Source organism: Notolabrus celidotus, chromosome 14 (genome assembly GCF_009762535.1).
Source record: "Notolabrus celidotus isolate fNotCel1 chromosome 14, fNotCel1.pri, whole genome shotgun sequence".
In the NCBI taxonomy this organism is placed as follows: Eukaryota; Metazoa; Chordata; class Actinopteri; order Labriformes; family Labridae; genus Notolabrus; species Notolabrus celidotus.
In genome coordinates, this window is record NC_048285.1 from 25,293,162 (window position 1) to 25,310,560 (window position 17,399).

The following is a 17,399-nucleotide window of genomic DNA, read 5'->3' on the forward strand; positions in this document are numbered from 1 at the left end:
CAAGTAATCCAGAATAAAACAGGAAACACTGAATTGAGAAACACACATGATTTTATTACTCTGGGAAAATTCTTTACATGTAACTTGATAACTGTAAAAAAGATACTGTGACAGCACGACAATGATAACTAGTTATATGTTCTTTTATCACTTTTGTGAACTTCAAAGTGGATGATTAGGTAAATTGAGCGGAGGGTGGTAGAGGGTTGAATTGATCCCTGATGTAAGGGATTATGCTTCGATTTATGTTGTGAATACTTTGGTGCAGCATTGGATTTACTGGGTGAGTGGTTTAGTTATAAGCATTTTCATCTCACAGCAAAAGGATATTGAGTTCAAATCCTGGCCATGGTTTTTGTGTGTGGTGCTGGAATGAGCTGGCTCATCTGAAATGTGGACACTGATTTTTGAACTAAGATTTATGGTGGTACAATCATTGTGGTACAATGGTGTGGTGGCTGGCACTGCTGCTTCACAACAAGCTGTTCTAGGGTTCATACCCAGGCCGAGGCCATTAGGATGTACCATATGACTACTGAAGGGGATTCAGCAATCTAGGTAGAATATTACGGTGGTTATGAGGGAGCAGTCACTTCCTTCTGCCAGTCTGTGGCGCTGTGATTTTTGAATTTTTTTTTTTCAATGGATGTGATCAAGCTGAGTCCTCTTATAAGTACAATAATATGTGTGCAGATATGTTGATGGATGGCTGAGCAAGAACAGTTTGAAATTTTTTGGCTAGACATGTCAAAATAGAAATTTGCTGCACGGTAATGACCACGCCCTCTGATGAAACCTCAGCTTTTAGAACACATCAAGACTAACATCTCAAGGATATCCTGCGCAAAGATGATGCAGAGATGTCAGAGCTTTAGCTCATAGAGCGGCTGCATAGCATTTATGGCGATAGGGAGAGCTATGACTGTCATTGCATTTTATCATGTGAACGTGTTTGGACTTTGGCCCGTGATGTATGGTGGGTTTGAGTCAGATTGCAGCATTCATGGCTAAAACATCCCTCTGTAGTACTTTGAAGGCACAGCCATGCCCCTTTACTTTTATACTGAAGCTTGATAAGTTTGCATCCTTCAGGTCTCTTCTTGCTCTCTTCTAACCCAGTATTACGTGGATCAGATGTACCCCGGAAAAAACTCGATTTCTCTACAGCAATATTTCTTGAGGACAAACTGAATTTAAGGCTTTTTCATTTTTCAAAAATATTTTATTTGATATTGATCCAGGTACAAGGAAATAAAAGAACATGGATTTATCTTACAGGACATGGGAATGAGACTGTAAAAGTTTATTTTCTTGATCCACTCTCTTCTTGGACAAGGACATGCAAGTGAATACAGAGGTTGGTTTACAGAAAGGAAACAAAAAAGCAGAATGTACTGCACTGTAGAAATGGCATTGGATCAGGGTGTTATCTCACCCGTACTGTACAGAAAGACTTCACCCATCAACTTTCTCTTTTTGTTGTTTTTAATCCTCTTTTATAGCAAAAAGGCGACACACAGAGAGGCTACAAAGAATCAACAATATTGAGAAAATGAACCAAAGAGAGGGAAAGCCAAAGTACTTCCATCCTTCCAAAAAGACGTTTTCTCTATTGTCTTGACAAGCAAATTGTGAGCGTTTTTGCTCCTTGTGTTCAAACAGATTTGAAGTTTCTTCAGTTTCGACATGAGAGGAGCAGTGTGGTGAACATGCAGGACGAAGAGTGACTCAGACGACTACTGACCCGGCTTTTTTCACCAACGTGTGCCTCCTAGCATCACCTCCATACGCCTCGCTGCTCGCCTCTGACAGCAAACTTTACAAGGAACAAAAAAACACATCTCATATTCCACGAATCTTTATGCATATTTCACAATATACTTTTATTATCATTTTAATAAATACAAAACGACACTGTGATTTGAAAGAAAACAATGAGTATTAAAGAGACACTAAAACGTATTAGACATTAGAAATATCAATCTTAATTTGGTATGTTCTTTTACTGACATCTTGTCTTAAGGTGGATGAACCAGCACATTTTACTCAGAGTCAAAATCCACAGCAGAAAAGAAAAGAGGGTAAGACAGAAAGTGGCATGAGAGGGATTCTTTGTCAATGAAAACGGAATGGCATAATCAAGTGGAGATGCGTATGGATATATATACACATATATACACATACATAAACACCACCAGAATGTAAAATAACCTGAGATACTCTTTGCACCTCATTTCCAGAACACTGGCCACTGGGTGGATGATAGAAAATGATGATGGCATGACGACAACAGTACAACAGCATCTGATGGCCTTTAGTTTCCACCCCCCTTTTTATCAACATTAGCAGTACAAAAAAAGACAAAACAGTCATCGAACCACAAAAATCCTGAACATTAATATTGAAAACATTGTTGTAAGCAGCGTTTTTGGAGTCCATAAAAGGCATACAAAGAAAGAAGCTTTTCATTAAAAAAGGACAACCAATAAAAACATTGTCTGAAAAGACAAAAATATTGAGATTCAGGGGCCGAGAAGTCGAAGCGGCAGATGATAAGTGTGTTTTTGTGGCAGTGAAGCAGATTCAAAGTGATCTGCTCCACGTTGTGGCTGTAGACGTGGAGGCAGTGAGACCTGCTAGTTAATATACAAGGCTTTTCTCCATTTCCCTTCGCTGTATCAAACAGCAACTCGAAGCTACATCGTAAATCATACAAATTTCTCCTCAGAGTTCTGCACACACAACACTGTGCCGATCATTATGTGTTGGCGTCTGAGGCACCAACATTTAGAGCAAGCTAATTCAGCAGCACTTAGCTGGACCAAACATATCAAATGTTTTTTTTGTCATATAACATAAACATAAACAGTAAGTGCTGTAAAAGCAAACAATATTCAAATGGAACTAAAGACATAAACTTTAAAACATAAAGATGTAAACAAATTATGCTGCTCCACTGATATTTAAGGTAGCTTTTGGAGTATAATTGCTACTAATTACAAGTAATACTCCGTTGTGATGTCTGTCGACGTGTTAAGGCGATAAAAGAAAAATAAACCAGCCTCTGTAAGTGCTATGACTGAATACAGCATGTAGACAGGTTTATGGTTAGTTTGCTGTTGTTGTGAATGTGGAGCGTAAACTCAATGTGATGAAATTATTCAGGCAGGAAATCATACAAACAGAAATTGAAATACTTGGAGACTCTTGTAGAAAAAATAAAAAAGTAAACCTCCTCAGTCTGTTTCTGTAAATGAGAGAACGCCTGGAATTGTCTGAAATATTGAGCGTTAACTGTTTGTGGTACAAAACTTTTCTGACAGTTAATTAGGAATTAAATAATCTACTCGTTCAGCTACAGCTTTGTGTCCAGTTCTTCACGCCTCATATCTGCCCCTCAGACTTTCAAACCTTGTGTGTCTGCCACCCAATTAGTCTCACCTATGGAAATGGGTGCCTTATTTGTTGCTGTCTGTGAGCAAAACCTTACTCTTTAATATCTCTCTGTACATTAGTATATAATTTTCTTCTCTTTACTTTACAGTACAGAAACTCCTCTTCACATATTCTTCCGGTTCTTCATGTCAGCAGGAGCTATGTTTTTGTGCTTATCACCAAAAATTGCAGTGCAAAAACAATAATTAATAATAATAATGATAATAATTAATGGTAACTATTAACAAACAATGGATTATAAAACAATTATTTTATGGCACAACAGCCACTCAATTCACATATAATACAAATGACCAGATAAAACTGACTGTTTCTGTTTATGGAAATCAAAAGCTCAAACTGAATCAGGCTTGCATAGCAATGCAACAACAACTTAAAGAATATATTTACAGGAAACAAAATCCCCTCCCCCCCTCAAGGACAGTTACCAGAAAAAATTGTTCTCATATAGTGTTTTCTTTTTTTTTTTTACTTGCCTTTTTCTAACAAAAAGAAAATTACAGTAAGGTAGGAGGTGGAAAATATTTTCTTGAGGACGAAAACATAGTGAGATGTACAGTATGTCTGTGTCTATACATCACATTTACAGTTCTGTGACACTGCTGTTCTCTGATGTGCCCTCTGACGCTCTCCTCCAGCTCCTCTCAGGACACACAGAGAAGGACAAAGTTTGTTGTCCCAAATGGGAGGGTGTCTTTCCTTCGAGGAAAGACCAGCATTTTGTCCAGTTCCAATCCCAGGCAGATCACTCTGTGGGGAGCACAGGAGAAGAAGGGATACAGGGTCAGAATTATGAATCAGTAAAGAGCAATTCTTTTCAGAAAGAGTTCAACATTTAAGAAACTACTCTCATATCTGCACATTAGAGATCAGTTGCCAGCTCCTCTCAGGTTAGCTTAGCTTTTGAAATGATGTTTTCCAGCTTATATAAGGTCTCATTATACTTAATGTATTATTCTATTTATCAGATAGAAGTGTACATAGTGTGTATACATCTGTAATAGTTGCCCTATTTGTTTTTTTTTTCAATTTTGTTCTATTTTATTCTATTTCATTTTATTCTATTCTATTTTACCTTTGTCATTGCTATTATTATTGTTATTATATTTTTTAACTATGTTAGTACATTGTTGTATTCCCCTGTCCCGTGTTGTAAGCTGCTGTAACAAAAGAATTTCCCCCAATGGGGGACCAATAAAGTATATCTTATCTTATCTTAAAGATAGAGCAAGGGACGCATTTACAGGACCAAACATAGAGCAAAGCTAATACAGCGTATCTAAACAAATGTTAGCTAAAGGCTAAATGACTGAGAACAGCTAGCCTTGCTCTTTTTAAATTAAAAACATTAAACTCATTAAAAGTTCAAACACTTCATTTATTTTTCATGCATTTTGTTTCATTAGTACCCAAACAGAAGTGAGTTGTAGTTTTACAAGGACTAAGATGCTGTAACTTTTAATAATAACCAACAGCCCGAGGCAGTGACCTCCACATTACAGGGAGGTGCTGAGGAACCAAGCGCTACACTGAAGTGCTGAGCAGTAGGATAAACTGTTGTTAGGCCTCAGAAAGTAGAAGTCATACTATGGACGATTATTCAACTATAAATCATGAGTGCTCTAACTTTACATGCAGTACAATATATCATGAGCAACAATACTCACATAACTCTCCCGAGAACTGTCCCTGTGCGTTGGTCCCCAGGAATTCTGCGTGCTCTGAGGCGGTCCACTGCTGTGGCTGTCGTGGACCCTCGCCCTTGCGCGGCCCTGTTGAGCCCTTAGAGGAGGCTGTGCCAGAGGAGCTGTGGCCCCCGGGGGATGGGAAGGATGGTTTACTGTATGGCGTGCACCCTTCCTCTGTTAGCACAAAGAGGGGTGAAAAGGCATTTAGGTCTGACACAACATGTGACTTTTATTGTTGTAGTGAAACACATCTAACATCTGATGCATGCAGACAAAGAGCACTTTGGAAACACCCCCTCCTCCTGACATCTGCAGAGTGGTGGTGCCAACAGGCGATGCCAGGGCCCGCCACAGAGAGGAATCTCAGCCTCACACATGGCCCTGCAGCTAGGAGTCTTATGAGGGGGTAAATGCAATAACACAGGGACCTCTGGCTGCTGTGGCACCTCCCGCTGCAGGGCAACATAACATTGACCCTCAGCAGCCTCCGTCGTTGCGTGAAATCTCATCAAAATGCTCCCCACTGCTCTGCTAATGACTGTAATAGAGTTTGCCCCGACCTCCCTGGATTCTACTGTGAATCAGTCAGCGCTCTGACACATAAGGGAATTCACCGGTAGGTTTTTTTTCTGGTAAAAATGCTGATAGCTGCACCTGTCTTTGTCTCAGATTTACTGTCGCAGAGAGTCCTCGTACAAAGATGGTAGATCATGCAGCATGTAGACCTCTAATGCTCACAAACACAAGCGCAGACACACACAGATGGGGTGTGGAGTGGCTGCTGTTTGTGTGAGAAAAGAAAGCCGACGCGATTAGAGTGTATTTCAGTTGCTGGGGCCTCCTGCTCTACTTGGAGAGGAGCTGGCCAATATTGGCAACAGTAACAGGGGCGTCGGGGAGGCCGAGGGGGGACGTTCTGGAAACCAGAGCAAGTGGCAGACAGTGCAATCTGTTCATGGGAGCCCAGTCTGAACGCAGCTTGAGAGCTAACTTCACCATGAAAAACTCAGAGAAAAGCCCCTCACTGCAAAGTCACAGAAACAAAACTCCTGAGTGCTGCTTTGAATTAATTCATTTTCTCTTTAATGAAACAAACACAGCGAGTGGAAACAGGAAAGTTTGTTATAACTGTGAAACCTAAATGCTTTAATACCTGTTAAATGAGTCGCTGGAGGCAACCAAGGCAATTGTATGGATTTTGTTTAGGTGAAAAGTGATGCAGCACTAGTTTATATACACTTTATTTTGTATTATTATCTTTATTTTCAGAAACAGAGAAAGTGTCTGCTTGTTAAAGCCTCAAAGGAGCTACTTTTAAAAGGTATGTGATTATTTTCCCACGTGTTAACATGCTGTCAGCTGATGGAGATGTCAGTCATACATTTGCAACCACTGAATGAATGGCCAAATAGACTTAATACAATGAAGTTTGGCCTATCTCTGATATTCTATCCCTTCACATTGGAAAGGTTATATTTCATTACAAAGGAGCATAGACTGTATAGGAATCACAGCTTTATCTGCGCTGTTTTACACTTTACATGTCTACAGATATTGGTACCTGTTTTGTTTCCCCTGCGCCCATCATCAGCTCGGTCCATGGAGCCCAGCCTTTCTTGAGCCTGGCGATGATGGTCCAGAGTGGTGCGAGTCTGTCTGTCCATAGAGTTCTTTACATCTTCAGACAGGACCCCTGACATAGGCGGGCGCTCCAGAGAGGATGCTTTTCTATCTGTGGGGGCTGCCATGCTGCTTATACTGCGGGCCCCCTGGATACGGCCCTGCCCCTGACAGGGAGGAGGCTCAGGGGGAGGAGGTAGGTCTGTGACAAAGAGGAAATGAATAGCATGAATGAACAGAAGCCATAAATTACTTATTAAATTTAGTTTGCTTATGAAAACTTGAAGACCCTGATCATGTGTCAATCACTGTTGTAGAATTTTAAAGAAAACTTTCCATAAAAACTATTAAAACATATTTCAGTTGGTGGCTCACCATCTGCACCAGGGTCTCTCCGGTGGGGTGCTGTGCCCTGGCTGCGGGGTTTGCGTGTGGGCCTGGTGGCCCTCTGGTGGCCCAGGCTATGTGTGCCGACTGTGCTGCCATCTGTTGAGAATGGACTGCTGGGCCGGGGCCTGTGGGACAAGCCTTTACCTGCAATACGGAGAGAGGAGCACAAGCCAGCTGGTTAATAAAGACGCTGGTGAGCCAACACTGAGATGGTGAAGCTGAAGCTGTCATAAAGGAAGGAAGAGGTTATCAATCAAAGTCCAAGAACCTATTAGCAAGTAAAAGTTTGCATTAGAGGAGAAAGCACTCTGATAGAAGCTTTAAAAGGCTGCAAGGATAAAATGTCACCCAGTTAACAATGACCCAAAAAAGCCCAATTCAGAAACTGGAGAGATAAAAAGAAGCTGAGTAAAAGTCAAGGATAGGGAGGTTTGCAGTCCAGCCTTGTACAACAGGTGCCATGCACATCGAGGACACAGCATCATCAAGCAAGAGAGCAAATCACAAGCCAGCACCAGCTAATCCATGGCAGGGGACAGATTCAGAGCAGAAATAAGTCATCTGCCACCAGAAGGAGTTCCAGCTCAGCAGTAAGGAGCCGGTCCACACACAAACCTCTCTTGCTGAGGCTCGTGCCCTCCAGGCGGTACCCCGCCTTGTCTGCAGCGGCCACCAGGGCCTGGGCAAAGCTGCAGTGAGTAAAGATGGAGCCATCAGATGAACTGCCATAACTGGACCTGTGGCTGGAGAAATTACGGTCGTCCTCCGAGGCTGAGCCCCACCCATTCACCATGGACCCTGAGGAACACCACAGGCTTCAGCACATGTGCGTATGAATGTGTGTCGGACTGTGTGTTTGAATTAATACGTTCATACTTCTCAGCTCAGTGGCTACAACCTTTGTGGAAATATGATCTGACATTTGAAACATCTGTGCTGTGATTGAACATTTAGATGGATGGATGTATTGAGTGATCTTATAAAAAAGAGCTAATGTTAGCGCCCTGGACTTAAATGATTTCTTGTTTTGCTGTAGGGCTTTTCTTTTCTTGCAGGTGAGTGCTTCTGTGTAGTCATTCTGTCCTGGCCTGTCCGCTTTCATTCTGCACACACACACCTGCAGAATATAATGCATACACACACACACACAGGTGCACACACACACCGTAATGCACACGGTGGAACAGCAGGACTGGCATCAACTGATTTTGCTTGTCTTTTGATAAAGAACAATGAGCACACCTGTGCTCAGCAGACTTAGCTACAGAACTGCCTCGGGTGACACAGATGAAGCGTCTCACAAAGCAATGTACTGAATCAAACACCTGGTGGGATGCACACACTTTTTAGAGACTGTTTTAAAAATGCAAAGCCACCATAGTTTTACTTTAAGAAAAGATAACTTTTCTACACAAAGAGACTCATAGTTTCTAGACTTTTAGACGACTTGATGACTGATAAATGGAGAATAAAGCAATATATAACGCTTACCCTACAGAATACTATGGAGGCAGAAAGTAAGAGGTAATTAAGCCTTTGAGACGACCAACAGACGCTCAGAAGTAGGATGTGTTTATATATCTTAAGACTCTTTGACATATATTTTTGCTACTGTAAGTACTTCTTCATGCAGAGATTTTTTCTTTACATAAGCAGCTAGGCCAGCACTTTAAATATAAAAGTATCAGTCTGCCAATAAAAATATGCCACTTTGGCAAGCGAAAACACAGCCAACAGTCAGCTAATGTGACAGCTTTCAGTGGGACGGGTTTGGCAGACTTTGCTCAAGTGGCACCAACCCAAGTGCTGCGCTTACATACACACACACACATTCTATCTCCTCCTCACACAGAGCACAAGAAGAGTGATGTGATTGAACAGACTGCTATAATGAAGAGCTGGGGAGGTGTGAGAGTAAAGGTTGTAGAAGGAGCGATGGGGACAAAGAGTTCGCAGCAGGATTTATTAAAAGGTCAGTGTGATACAAAAGGTACCGTAAACCTTGGCAGGACTGTTGGCAGAGTTCAGAGACTCAAGCCAACACAACTCTTAGTTTTATTTGATGCCAAAATAAGAGACTAAGATTTAGGATAACACATTACACATTCAAAACCTGACTTAAACATCAGTAATATGATAATGTATGGTTTATTAGTCCAGATATATTAGGGAACCTGCTTCAAAGAGCTCAGATTTCCACATCTGAGGGTCCCTTGATCTATTACTATTCATCTCAAAAAGGTGGTAACTCAGTCACTGGATGTGACTTCAGGGAATTGCACCTTTAACAGCTAAAGTTGCAACAGCTTTTCACTCGTATTGCAGTGAAATTCCCCAAGATTATTGGAAACTTCTGTAAAAAATAAGCTTGCATAAGGCAGAGAAGCCCTTACACAACCCATTTTTACAGCGCTGACTGAAATCCAAGGCAGTTACTACTCCGAGCCCTCCATCTTGCAGAGCTATTTTCTTTGAAATTCTTTTCTGAGAGTTTTTCTCTAAAGAAAGAAAGACAGCAATTCCGCTGGGTCCAATCCTCCCACAAAGAATAGAGCAGATATTGAAGTATAGGCAGTGCCAGCCAAAGCACTGAAGCTTCCAGCTCCTCTGGCTCAGCGAAGGAACACTGCCTCAGCAAATCACATCACAGAATGACTTTTCACTCGCACTAACTGCCACTTTCTACTGGTGAACCTCTGGAGCACTTCTATTCTTTGAAATAGCAGACCAATCAAACTGTGATCATTGTAACATAATTTGATAAAAATTCAATATAGTTTTCTTTTTGCCCTAGAAATGAGCGTTTTTTTTCTTCAACTCCAGACCAAGCTTTGCTGTCATTTTATCATGTCTTGAACCAGAGCAACGGGCCAAACCATGTACTTTAAAAAGCACTGGCTGACACCTCCTGTGCTCCACGCGCTGATAGAGCAAGGCCAGTAAACGGGAGATGGTAGGAGGGCAGTAAAAAACCAAGCCCAGGCCTCTCCTGCCTCTAAAACTGATTTATACGGACAGAAACCCTAATCTGCATGTCGTTAAGTGGGAAAATCATTCCCCCTGACGAGAAGGCGTCTCTACCTGCCGTCAAGAGACGTGACCCCGCTCCTCGCAAACCTGGCAAAGCTTTATGGGAGAGTAATCGCCCAGAACAACCAGGGCTTTCAGCTCACTGTAGGCATAACAGCCTCGACACTACAGCATCTCAGATTTACACGACCTTTACCGCCTACGCACAAAGCCAGGTAATACCTTTGTGTTCTCTTCATCTCTCTGGCTCAAGCGAGACACGGCTCTGCAACACCCACCCTAGCATCAGGATTTACATTTATCTGTGGATAAAATGTGCTGTTTTATCTCAGAGCATAGAATAACACTTTGGGAAGCCTGTGTAGACAATCTGTGGGTGAAAAATGGTCCCTGAGGAGAGGCGGGCTCTTTTTTTCTGGAGCATCAGTGAAAAGTGTTTGATTTACTGGCCTTTGGTGTAACATTATGAAAACAGACCTATTTCCATATTATTAAACAATGACAAATCTATCAAGCGAGACTTGACAGGAATCTCCCCGCTACCCTCCTCTATTTGTTTAGCCTCAAAATGGTGGCCGCAATAAATCTCAGCAGATTTTTTTTTCTCTCTCTTCCCTTTCCTTCCTCTCTTCCTCCCGCTCACCCTGGAGCTGAAACCATGTCTGTGTTGTCAGAGGATGGGGCGTGAGGCAGACTTGCAGAGAGAGAGATAAGAAGAAATAGTGCTGTCTTCAGAGTAATACAGTGGAGGAGAGATGCAGTAGATTAGGGCCCAGTTGCTGCTTTATATTCCTCTAAATACATCAGCAGTAGCATGTGTCAGCGCTACCAAAACCACTGTTCCATCATCCCATGGAAAACTACTCTTTAAGGATACCACTGACAGGAAAGACCAACAAGCAGCACAGCCAACCCTCTTATTCTCATGCTCTTCCTCTACCTCCACATACAGACTATTCCTCCCTGCTCCTTATAAATTTCCAATTATGGCGTTTATTTTTGGTTATCACAGACTTTAATGCAATATTTGATAGTGTCACAGGGCTAAGCTGCTCCAGCATTTTTCTACTTTAGTGTATGATATCTTAATACCACACATTGTCCATTACTACCTCTCCAGCTCTTACCCTCCCCACATGGAGAGGGTGGCCTGGTCAGTGTGGAAGCAGCAGTCCACAGCCTCCTCTCTGCTGCAGCTGCAATGTCGTGCCCTTCACATGTCCCCCTGACAGACGGCAGTAAAAGTTTTCAGTGAGTTGTAAAAATGGAAATGGTGCCTCTGGTCTGGAATGGAATATGCCGCACGTGAAATTTATTTCAAATCTCCTTGGGAAGATATGGGTGGTGCTGGCTCCTGTGTGCAAGTTAAATCACAGTCTCTCTGCTCGCCATGCCTCTCCCTCCTCTTAATTTCCCTCTCACTATCCTGTTTAAAATTCATGGACTTTCTTATCTCCCTTTTTTTGGGGGGAATGATAATTGTAATTCCTCAGAGTCTGCCAAAAGTGCTTAAAACATTTGATTGAGAGACGCATAAAAATGTACGCAAAGCAGAGTGATTAAGAACAGCAATCCATCTCACACAAGACAAGATGTGACAACAATGGGAAGGGAATGTTTTCCCAATCACAGTAATTAGAGCAAAGTTATTTGGATTTAAACAAAATAAGAGCAAAATGCATGAATCTGTGTTAAACAGAGAGAAAGCTTTTATTCGTATGAATTCAAATGAACGCAGGTTGTACGACATGAACTTCACATTTCAGAATCAGACCTACCTGTTAAAGAGCTGTCCAGGTTGTCCATGCTAGACCCTGGTGTGTGCTCAATACCGCGAGGATGCCTGGCTCCGTAGCCTTCATCCTCCTCCTCTTCCTCTTCCTCCTCCTCCTCATCAGCCAGGTCAGTCTCCAGGTCTGAAACCATTGTGCTTGACACGTAGCCCACCGGAGGAGCTGGAGCCTGAGGAGGAAGGGAGCCTACTTGCATGTGCCTGTTAGGGGAAAGAGATAGCATGAAATCAACATGCTGTATGCACCATTACGAGGAAGTAAAGAATCAATGAAAAAAAAAGACAATTAAGGGAACATTCAGTAGTTTCTATGCCACAAGACGCACAAAAACTAGGACATATGTAGAACTAATTTCAGAGTTTTTATGGGTGAAGCGCTGAATAAATGGAGACAATTCTTGCTAATTCTACGGTGCTGCTTGCATGCTAACACAATGACCCACTAATTGCTGCTGTAGACGGTACAAAAGCACGCTCTTCAGGCCTGTCGACACATGGCTGTCACCTCGGTGGCAGCCCGCTCTGCTGACAGCCGCATTTGTTTGAGGAGTGCAATGTCTTTGACGCTTTTTGCACTGGGAATTGGTTGTAATTACTGGCCCTCTGGTGTTGTCAGAGATGCTCTCTAACCAACATAGTCATTACTGGGTAACATGACATCTCCTGCCTGACAGGGCTTCCTTGAACCACCCCCCACACACACTTCTCTGTTATGAATGAATGCCAGTCTCTCATTCTCTCTGCGTTGCCGACAGAATGAAGCATGGCCTTCATCTGACTTGCATGAGAACAACGACAATGGAATGTGCCGTATGGGTGTGGGGGAAGTAAACAGCCGTGGGTAAGAAATTGTGTCTCTTAGAGGGAGCAAAATACAGTAGTCGTCTAAGTGGTAGCATGGGCCCATTAAAATGAAATGATTAATGGGTTTATCTCCACAGCACACACAGCTGACATGAAGAATGCTGCAGGACTCAAATATATCCAAGCAGCATGCAGAAAACAATGCACAGAATGAATTTTAATATGACAACAATGCATATATCATCAGCCAAAACTTTGTATCTACATATCTATACATGGTCTATACATAGATAGACTGATAGATGGACAGATAGAATTTCAGTCTTGCTGGTTTAATACTGCAGGTCTTACCATGTCTGTTTTGCCATGTCCATTTGGTACGCTCTGGTCAGTTCATCCAGATGAGCCTGGAGCATGGGCTGCATCTCGTCTCGGGGAGAAGGGGTAAGGGTGGCTGTGGACTGCTGTCCGAAGGACACAGCAGCTGGAGAAGAGGCAACCCCTCGGATGGGTGGGGTGGGAACCCTCTCCTCCTCTTCCTCCAGCTCGTCTTCCATGCCCTGGTGAAGATAGGTCTGCACGGGCATGGGCGGGCCCCAACCATCACTCTCATACCTGGTATCAGAAGAGACGTTTGCACTGAACAAAAGTTATCTCATTCGATCTGCAATTAAAATCTAATCTAAGGCTGCAACACAAGTGCTTTGAATATTGATCAGTCTAATGGATTTCTTTTGGGTTGATTAATGAGTTTATGAATTAAATGTTCAAGTGTTCAAAAATTAAACTTTCACAAAACCCTGGTTTTAGTCAAGGTCTGAAAATCCTCCAGTGTTAAAAAATGATACTCCAGAAAGCAATGGGTAATTTCACTGAAACCACGTTCATGAATGAGTTTTACAGCCTGTGGTTTTAGTCGACTAACAGTTATAAACCCAAAGACATATACGAGAATGTTTGACAATTTACGAACAGAAACCTAAAAGATATCTCCAAATGTAAGACGTTTCATGAAAAGGGATGACAATTATGAAAATAAAGAGACCTCAAGAGAATTTCCTACATACTAATCTGGAGCTGTGTGACCTTGTCCAACTTTGATACAACAGGTCTGAGAGGAATTATGGAGGTAGTCAGGCCTCACTTCCTCATGGCTGTGCTTACACATGCTGAAATAATACTGGCCATAAAGAAAATGTTCATTAAAGAAATTTGTCAGTGCACACTCCATAGGACATAACTGTTTTAATCTGCTGCCATTAAGAGCTGCCTTAGATTTACTGTGCATGGGACTCTTCATTTGCCAGATAGCCTATTAAAGCCGATGACTCTCGCAGATTGGAAATGGTAGGAGGAGGACATAGCACCTACTGGACCAAGGAGAGCGACGCACACGAACACTTAACCAAGCCTCTGTTACTTTGTTACGACTGATGAGTGAGTTGGAGCTTCTTTTGGAATCACTTTGCTAAATTAAATGTTGAAAATGTGTGAGAGGATCTTGAAAAAGTTGAACTAAGTGTAGATATGAACTAAAGAAAATACAATAAAGCATAAATCTGTTATAAGAGCAGCTATTACATCAATGTTCAGACTCAGGGGTGGATCAAATTCTGCTGATTTAAATCCCTGACTGGCTGTCTCTCTCTCTCTTTATGAAACAATGCAATTATATTTTTTTCCCACTGTGGATATCAGCAAATAGATTAATCTGGAACCATCTGTGTGTCTACAAGCTGGCAGCAGGAGATAGCTCAAATATTGTTTTTTTTAATTCTCCTCCTCCATATATTTCCAGTCATGGAGTCATCCTGTAGATTGAAGACAGGATCAGCAGATAGTTTGATCTGAGGCCATCTGTATATGTGAGTTTTTGTTTTGGAGTGTGTGTGTGTGTGTGTGTTCGTATCAGGCTGCCTGTGGAGACTACACACACATTGATCCTTCACTTTTCTCCAGATGTACAGTCATACAGTAATTAGCTGCAGAGAAAACAGTTCTCAACCCTGTTATTACACAAAGCAATGTGTGGTGTTGGTTATGTTGGCAAGCATCGACTTGTTTGTTCCAGAGAGAAAGGCTCGACTGCTGACAGTCAGATGAGGAAACCATTGACTGTATAGAGGAAACATACAGTGAGAGACATTATAATAACTGTAAAATTCAGCGTACAAGAGCACTTTTAATCCCATTTTTGTCATCCAAAAAGTGAGCTGCATCCTTTAAACCAGTCCCTTTATTATGATAGGGTATTTCACCCAGGAGATTGCTCTTGAAGAAGCAAGCAACTGGAAGTGGACCACTCCAGCTGAGCCAGTTTTGAACGCTTTTCTACCTCATTAGGTAATAATCATGCATTTAAAGAAAACTGTGATACACAATAAAGTAAGTTAACCCTGTGTAGTGCTGGTGTGATAGAAAAGGCTCATCTACTTGCAGCAACAAGTGCCCAGAAAATTGGCAAATTGGTCACGGGCACTGGGTTCATATGTGCCTCAAAACTATCAAGGCTACCGTAAGCTGCACTCAACTACCGTGGGGGTAGCTGGCAGGGCGGTGATTACAGATGGTACTAGAGAGAGCTACACATCTGCAAAAACAGTGCATGATGCTAAACTAACCTTTACACTGGAGCACAGTTTTAACCTTTTCCTGGCTTTTACAGTAAATGCTTCATTGAATTTGTTGAGTATAATTTTACTCCTTGTGATGATTACTCCTGAGTTCATGTTTTCAGTATGAAGCCAAAAACATTCAAATGTAAGACTTGTCTCACCATTTAAGAAAAGTAAAAAGAATTGAGCTACATTTAGTAAAATTAAAAGCCATGTAACTGTTGATTTCTTGAACAGACAGGTTTGTTTAGTTAAAATTGAACAAAAGGTTCCAATACCAAAGTTAAAAATCAGAAATTTTGGAGGTAGTTTTTACAGTGACAAAAACTTGCACTTCTAAACTGGTTCCCTAAATTCAGTTTAGCAGTATCCTGTCAACTTTCAGGCTGTAAAGTGTCAGGTTTCAATATCTGCTTATGAGGTGGAACAATAAACCTAAGCTCAATAAACAATAAATCTTACAGCATTAAAAGTTCATGCTGATGATAACTATCTGATTCAATGTATCTGTTTAGCTTCCATTAATGTATCAGTCATTGCGTAAATCTTCAGCAGACGTACCCTCCTCCTTCGTGAAGCTCATTGGGGTAATGGTCCATCTCAGTGCCAGGGAGGGGGTGAATAGGAGGAGGGGGGAGGGGGACATTGGCCCAGTTGGACCCATTAGCTTTACTGGGTTTGGAGCCAGCCTTGGTCTTCTTCTTCTTCCCTCCCTTCCCACCTTGGAAAAAGAAGCGAGACATCGTTGAAAATTAGATTGTAAAAGAAAATCAATTAAAAACTAATATCCAAGTTGGATAGCATTGCAAATTACAGTAGCTTCTGTTGCCAAGTGACAAATGTATCTTCTAGAGAAACTCAATTTAATCCAAACATGCTCCTAAGATTACAGATCCATCCGGACTCAATTTCAACATGCCCTTGGAAAATCATACACAATTTCAGACAACATTTCAATGGGCTCCTGTCTGTCAGAGCTTACATAGAGAAGCTCAAGGTTGCTCGATGAAAAGCATGCTCCTATTGATTAATTGCCTGAATAGCCTCAAATCTCCATAGAAACGGGAGAGAACGGCAGTAAACGAGGCTGAGGCAGACCTTTGTGCTCCACCCATCCCTCAGTGTCCCCTTTAACACCAAGCTTTGGGCTCCACAATGAAATATCTCACTCCACAGCATCATCATAATGAATGGCTTGTGTAGTGTCAGTGTGTCCCTAATGGAATTCACTGAGAGTCTATTACTACTTTCATTTCTTTTATTACACCGGAGAGCCACTAACCCCATCCATTTCCACTCATATCCCTCCAACACCAGATTCTCCTCCGACCCATCCATCTTCATAAATCTACCAGCCAGGTCAATACTGAGGTTTATACGATTTGGTCACTGCGAAAGGAACCTTTATTTCTTTTAAAACTCATTCGACTTCAAGCCCAAATCTATTTTAAGTTGAGGCATATTAAATAACACATATGGCTGAATACAAACGCATGCTGATGGCAGATCTAATCTCGATAGAGTTGAGTTATGAGCAAATTTAAAAGTCCATTCTGTTTTGAGGCGTGAAAAGAAAAACAATATTTGTTTATAAAAGAATTTAGAGAGAAATCATATGCATCATATTTTTTATGATGGACTTTGAACCATTCTGAAGTGCTTTTTTGAGATACAGTTTGAAACTTTGGTATTCTTACCAGCTCCTGAAATATATTTATTAATTACCACAACAGTAAGTGTCAGTACCTGAACTGTGCAGCAAGTGAAATACATGAGTTATTCTTTCATTGGAGCTGTAGCACCCACAAATCTTTACAATACATTATTAATTCCTTAAAATTACTGTATAACGGATGTTTGCCTTTATTAGATAGGCCAGTTGAAGACAGACATGAAATGTGAGGAGTAGAAAGTGGGGGATGACATGCAGCAAAGATTCCTGGCCAAGAGTCGAGCCAGTGACTGCTGCAGTATGGACTGTTTCCTCTGTACATGGGGCGCACA

General features: G+C 41.7%; 1 protein-coding gene across 1 annotated transcript in view; it reads right to left on the reverse strand.

Annotated features, from left to right (window-relative positions):
* Positions 1 to 1,200: 1,200 nt before the first annotated feature.
* robo2 (roundabout, axon guidance receptor, homolog 2 (Drosophila)) overlaps positions 1,201 to 17,399 on the reverse strand; it is a 341,550-nt gene continuing 325,351 nt past the window's right edge. Inside the window, exons 26-33 of the mRNA XM_034700866.1 lie at positions 15,957 to 16,116; positions 13,132 to 13,395; positions 11,963 to 12,177; positions 7,770 to 7,952; positions 7,140 to 7,298; positions 6,706 to 6,966; positions 5,124 to 5,318; positions 1,201 to 4,206 (exon numbers count right to left, since the gene is read on the reverse strand). Of these exons, the coding sequence (XP_034556757.1) occupies positions 4,205 to 4,206; positions 5,124 to 5,318; positions 6,706 to 6,966; positions 7,140 to 7,298; positions 7,770 to 7,952; positions 11,963 to 12,177; positions 13,132 to 13,395; positions 15,957 to 16,116 (1,439 nt within the window). The 3' untranslated portion in view covers positions 1,201 to 4,204. The remainder of the gene's footprint in view (positions 4,207 to 5,123; positions 5,319 to 6,705; positions 6,967 to 7,139; positions 7,299 to 7,769; positions 7,953 to 11,962; positions 12,178 to 13,131; positions 13,396 to 15,956; positions 16,117 to 17,399) is intronic.